Source organism: Anolis sagrei, chromosome 6 (genome assembly GCF_037176765.1).
Source record: "Anolis sagrei isolate rAnoSag1 chromosome 6, rAnoSag1.mat, whole genome shotgun sequence".
NCBI lineage: Eukaryota > Metazoa > Chordata > Lepidosauria > Squamata > Dactyloidae > Anolis > Anolis sagrei.
This window is the reverse complement of record NC_090026.1, coordinates 60,785,191-60,791,190: the sequence shown is the minus strand read 5'-3', so window position 1 is coordinate 60,791,190 and position 6,000 is coordinate 60,785,191. Positions and strand designations below refer to the sequence as shown.

At 44.1% G+C, this 6,000-nt stretch overlaps 1 protein-coding gene across 1 annotated transcript in view; it reads right to left on the bottom strand.

The window, feature by feature from the left end:
• Positions 1 to 2,341: 2,341 nt before the first annotated feature.
• Positions 2,342 to 6,000, bottom strand: part of GLIPR2 (GLI pathogenesis related 2) — a 41,720-nt gene continuing 38,061 nt past the window's right edge. Inside the window, exon 6 of the mRNA XM_067470149.1 lies at positions 2,342 to 4,523. Coding sequence (XP_067326250.1) covers positions 4,363 to 4,523 — 161 coding nt within the window. The 3' untranslated portion in view covers positions 2,342 to 4,362. The remainder of the gene's footprint in view (positions 4,524 to 6,000) is intronic.

The window sequence follows — 6,000 nt, the reverse complement described above, 5'->3', positions numbered from 1 at the left end:
CTTAATTTTTTGCGTCTCATAGACTTAGCATGGGGATTTGGTTAACCAGTTAAAATTCATGAGTAAACCAGGTTTATTTTTTAAAACCTGAAAATTTTCGGGGGGGGGGGGGGTTGAACCCCTTAACCCCCCCCCCCCTCGCTACAGGCCTGGTTTTAACAATGGCTTATGTATTGTTAATTATGCTTTTATGTCTAACTACGAGCTTTGAAGATCACCTGGGAAGGAATCCCACTGGAGCATTGCAGCGCACCCAAATACCTGGGAGTCACCCTGGACCGTGCTCTTACCTACAAGAAGCACTGCCTGAACATCAAGCAAAAAGTGGGTGCGAGAAACAATATAATACGAAAGCCGACTGGCACAACCTGTGGATCACAACCAGATACAGTGAAGACATCTGCCCTTGCGCTGTGCTACTCTGCTGCTGAGTATGCATGCCCAGTGTGGAACACATCTCACCACACTAAAACAGTGGATGTGGCTCTTAATGAGACATTCCGTATTATCACGGGGTGTCTGCGCCCTACACCACTGGAGAAATTACACGGCTTAGCCGGTATTGCACCACCTGACATCCGCCGGGAAATAGCAGCCAATAGTGAAAGGACCAAGGCAGAGACATCTCCAGCCCATCCCCTGTTTTGGTATCAGCCAGCACGTCAACGACTTAAATCTAGAAATAGTTTTCTAAGATCTACAGAGACACTCGCTGGAACACCCCAGCAAACGAGAGTCCAAAAGTGGCAGGCTCAAACCCAGCACCTTAACCAATGGCTGATACCAAATGAGAGACTCCTGCCTGGGCACACAGAAGACTGGGCAACTTGGAAGGCATTGAACAGACTGCGCTCTGGCACCACGAGATGCAGAGCCAACCTTCAGAAATGGGGCTACAAAGTAGAATCCTTGACATGTGAGTGTGGAGAAGAGCAAACCACTGACCACCTGCTGCAATGCAACCTGAGCCCTGCCACATGCACAATGGAGGACCTTCTTGCAGCAACACTGGAAGCACTCCAAGTGGTCAGATACTGGTCAAAGGACATTTAACCAGCTACCAAACTCACAAGTTGTGTATTTTTCTGTTTGTTTGCTTTGGAATGGTTGCTCTGACACGACAAATAAATAAATGTCTAACTAGCCATCCCCTGCCACGTGTTGCTGTGGCCCACATGGGGGTTCTGTGTGGGAGCTTTGGCCCTATTCTATCGTTGGTGGGGTTCAGAGTTCTCTGTGATTGTAGGTGAACTATAAATCCGAGCAACGACAACTCCCAAATGTCAAGATTTTATTTTCCCCAAACTCCACCAGTGTTCCCATTTGGACATATTGAGTATTCATGTAGTCTGGTCCAGATCCATCATTGTTGGAGTCCACAGTGCTCTCTGGATGTAGGTGAACTATAATTCCAAAACCAAAGGACACTGTCCACCAAACCCTTTCAGTATTTTCTGTTGGTCATGGGGGAACTGTGTGCCAAGTTTGGTTCAATTCCATCATTGGTGGGGTTCAGAATGCTCTTTGATTGTAAGTGAACTGTAAATCCCAGCAACTACAACTCCCAAATGACAAAATCATTTTTTTTAGTGAAGAATATACATTAGGTTGTTAGGTGTATCGTGTCCAAATTTGGTGCCAATTGCCCCAGTGGTTTTTGGGTTTTGTGAATACCACAAACGAACATTACATTTTTATTTATATAGATAGTGGCTTTAATTTGTAATTTGTTATGGAGTGGCTTCGGAATGGGACCCATTGTAAGCCGATCTGAGTCTCCCTTCGGGGGCTGAGAAGGACAGGATAGAATTGCGAGAAATAATGATAATAATGTTCATGCCAGGTTCTTGTGGGTTTTTTCGGGCTACAGAGCCATGTTCTGGAGGCATTTCTCCTGACGTTTCGCCTGCATCTATGGCAAGCATCCTCAGAGGTAGTGAGGACCTCTGAGGATGCTTGCCATAGATGCAGGCGAAACATCAGGAGAAATGCCTCTAGAACATGGCTCTATAGCCCGAAAAGACCCACAAGAACCTAGTGATTCCAGCCATGAAAGCCTTCGACAATACAATGTTCATGCCGTTTCCACTTACTGTTCTCTCCATTGCTATGTAAAATGAGCACTATTTTTTCCACGTGGAATATATGTCACACAATGGCAGAGTTTGAAAGAGAATCCTTAAAGTTAAGACTTCACTGCAAAAAAACATTAGTCCCACATTGGTGGCTTAGTTTAAAATGTTGGAACATCTAAACAGATTAAAATAATAATCTTAAAATTACAACATTTTGGTATAACTCGAATGTTACAAATGGATTTTGAAAATGAACCCTGCAGAAATGCAGAACTTTAAAAACATTTATATAAACTTTTTGCACATTCCCCATTTTGCTTGAAGCAGCTCCTCTGTACCTTAGCACTGGTTCCATACAAAAAGTGCATTTTGATGGTGCAGATGGGGTTGCTTCTGACGTAAGCATGTCTGAAGATGCTTTCTCTGTAGAAAGTGATAGAAATCCACTAGCCATTCCCTGTGAAGCCCCTGTTCAATTTCCCCTGATCAACTTGGCTGTAATAATAATAAAAAAAACCAAGACATCCTCAGAGGATCTCGCAACCTCTGAGGATGCTTGCCACAGATGCAGGTGAAACGTCAGGAGAGAACGTTTCTAGAACATGACCATATAGCCCGAAAAAACCTACAACAACCCAGAAACCCAAGACAAATTCCCTTGCTTTAGAGACTGCTTAGTTTTCAGCTGCTATCATAAGGAGAAAAATAGTGATCTCAGTGGAGATGGATGGAAGGCTGTTGGAAACAAGCAGTCTACAGCACAAGAGAGGGGATATTTGTAACCATATAGGCTTAGGTTCTTGTGGGTTTTTTCGGGCCATAGAGCCATGTTCTAGAGGCATTGTCTCCTGACGTTTCGCCTGAATCTATGGCAAGCATCCTCAGAGGTAGTGAGGTCTGTTGGAATTAGGACAATGGGTTTATATATCTGTGGAATGGCTGGGGTGGGGCAAGGAGCTCTTCCCTGCTGCAGCTAGGTGTGAATGTTTCAACTGATCACCTTCATTAGCATTTGAAGGCCTGCCTGAGCCTGGGAAAATCTCTTGCTGGGAGGTGTTAATCTGTGCCTGGTTGTTTCCTCTCTGTTGTTTTGCTGTTGTAATTTTAGAGTTTTTTAATACTGGTAGCCAGATTTTGTTCATTTTCATGGTCTCTTCCTTTCTGTTGAAATTGTCCACATGCTTGTGGATTTCAATGGCTTCTCTGTGTAGTCTGACATGGTGGTTGTTGGTGTGGTCCAGCATTTCTGTGTTCTCAAATAATATGCTGTGTCCAGGCTGGTTCATCAGGTGCTCTGCTATGGCTGACTTCTCTGGTTGAAGTAGTCTGCAGTGCCTTTCATGTTCCTTGATGCGTGTCTGGGCGCTGCGTTTGGTGGTCCCTATGTAGACTTGTCCACAGCTGCATGGTATACGGTAGACTCCTGCAGAGGTGAGAGGATCCCTCTTGTCCTTTGCTGAACGTAGCATTTGTTGGATTTTCTTGGTGGGTTTGTAGATTGTTTGTATGTTGTGTTTCCTCATCAGCTTCCCTATGCGGTCAGTGGTTCCCTTGATGTATGGCAGGAACACTTTTCCTCTGGTCGGATCTTCATCTTTACTCTCGTGGCTTGTTCTTGGTCTTGCAGCTGTTCTGATGTCTGAGGTGGAGTATCCATTGGCCTGGAGAGCCCAGTTGAGGTGGTTCAGTTCATCTTGGAGGAGGTGGGGTTCGCAGATTCGTTTTGCACGGTCTGCCAAAGCTTTAATGGTGTTTCTTTTTTGACTTGGGTGATGGTTGGAGTTTTTATGTAGATATCTATCTGTGTGTGTGGGTTTTCTGTAGACGGTGTGACCCAATTGTTGATCTGGTTTGCGGATGACTAGGACATCTAGAAAAGGCAGTCTTCCTTCATTTTCTTTTTCCATGGTGAACTGGATGTTTGGGTGGATGCTGTTAAGATGGTCCAGGAACCTGTTGAGTTCTTCTTCTCCATGGAGAAGAAGAACTCATGAGCCATGGAGAAGAAGAACCTAGTGATTCCAGCCATGAAAGCCTTCGACAATACATACAGGCTTATTTGTGGGTTGGGGAGAAGAAGCAAACACCTCCCCTCAACCAAAACCAGATGCACTCCTCGGGGCAAAAAAAAAGTTGTTCAATTATCTTCTAAATATTGTTTGCAAGCACAGGATACCATCTGACTTCATTTCAACTTAAAGGTCTGTCCAATCTAATGCAATCAATTCCCCAGTTTTGCTTTTTCTTGGTTGTTGAAAGTAGTTCTCTGTTCTGTCATATGACTGAGTTATTTCTTTGGAGGAAGAACATTTTGTTCATACTGGCCAGGGTTTACAATATTGCCAGCAGGTACATATCTGGCCACCACAAAGGTGGAGCCGTCACTCGCTGCTGCTTTTCCAACTCCCATCTTTTTGGTGCTCTTCCAAACCATTGCTGTGAAGTGTCCTGAAAGAAAAGGCCCAAATCAAATGTATTAGTTTCACGCAAGGGTTTGGAAATAGCCCAAGCATCATGAAAGAGATGTCAAATTATTACATTTCAGGAGAAGAGATACAATGAATTAAAGCAAGGCTTAGCAACTGTGGAAGGTTAAGGAACCACATTAATTCTACAGGAAACCTTGAAGGAATGCAGCTGCCCGCCCCCAGTGGCACAATGATTTTTTTTAAATTATTATGGTATAAACACAAATCAGCAAACCATATCCCAAGTGTTACAAGCATAAATCCCGAGTGTGGAGCGTAACATTGCACATAACTGAATACGTAATGCCACACCACATATGTAGTTTTCTGTTGCCACTTTAATACCTGGGACGTACTCTGTTTCTGTCCTGTTACAAGTGCCTTTCTTCTTGACTCAGTGAGGGGGAAAATAATTTCCTTTCTAAATACCTTTACCACCTTGTACTGCTGCAGTTTCCTTTTTAAATTGGCTGGGGCTTTCTTGTGAGCTGTTAAACCTTTGTGCTTTATATCACATGCTTGAGACACTCCGGTAAGCAACGAAGTAACAAAGTTTATTTATAGGTTCTGGTTCCAATGCTTTATGGTTACATTTGTGTTTTTATTTACTATTATTTATTTATTTACTATTCTTGTATACCGCTGTATCTCAAGCCCGAGGGCGACTCACAGCGGTTTCCAAACAGCAAAGACAATAAAAACAGCAATAATTAATATACAATAACAGTTAAATTACACATTTCCCTTAATAACTAATAAGCAATCATCAATACACAGGTATCACAAATCCCATCCCCGATCGCCTCATCATCCAAGTTGTTGTTGTTCATTCGTTCAGTCGTCTCCGACTCTTCGTGACCTCATGGACCAGCCTACGCCAGAGCTCCCTGTCAGCCGTTACCACCCCCAGCTCCCTCAAGGTCAGTCCAGTCACTTCAAGGATGCCATCCATCCATCTTGCCTTTGGTCGGCCCCTCTTCCTTTTGCCTTCCACTTTCCCCAGCATAATTGTCTTCTCTAGGCTTTCCTGTCTCCTCATGATGTGGCCAAAATACTTCAACTTTGTCTCTAGTATCTTTCCCTCCAGTGAGCAGTCGGGTTTTATTTCCTGGAGGATGGACTGGTTGGATCTTCTCGCAGTCCAAGGCACTCTCAGCACTTTCCTCCAGCACCACAGCTCAAAAGCATCGATCTTCCTTCGCTCAGCCTTCCCTAAGGTCCAGCTCTCACATCCGATGGTGACTACAGGGAATACCATGGCTTTGACTAGGCGGATCTTTGTTGCCAGTCTGATGTCTCTACTCTTCACTATTTTATCGAGACTGGACATTGCTCTCCTCCCAAGAAGTAAGCGTCTTCTGATTTCCTGGCTACAGTCTGCATCTGCAGTAATCTTTGCACCTAGAAATACAAAGTCTGTCACGGCCTCCACGGTTTCTCCCTCTATTTTCCAGTTG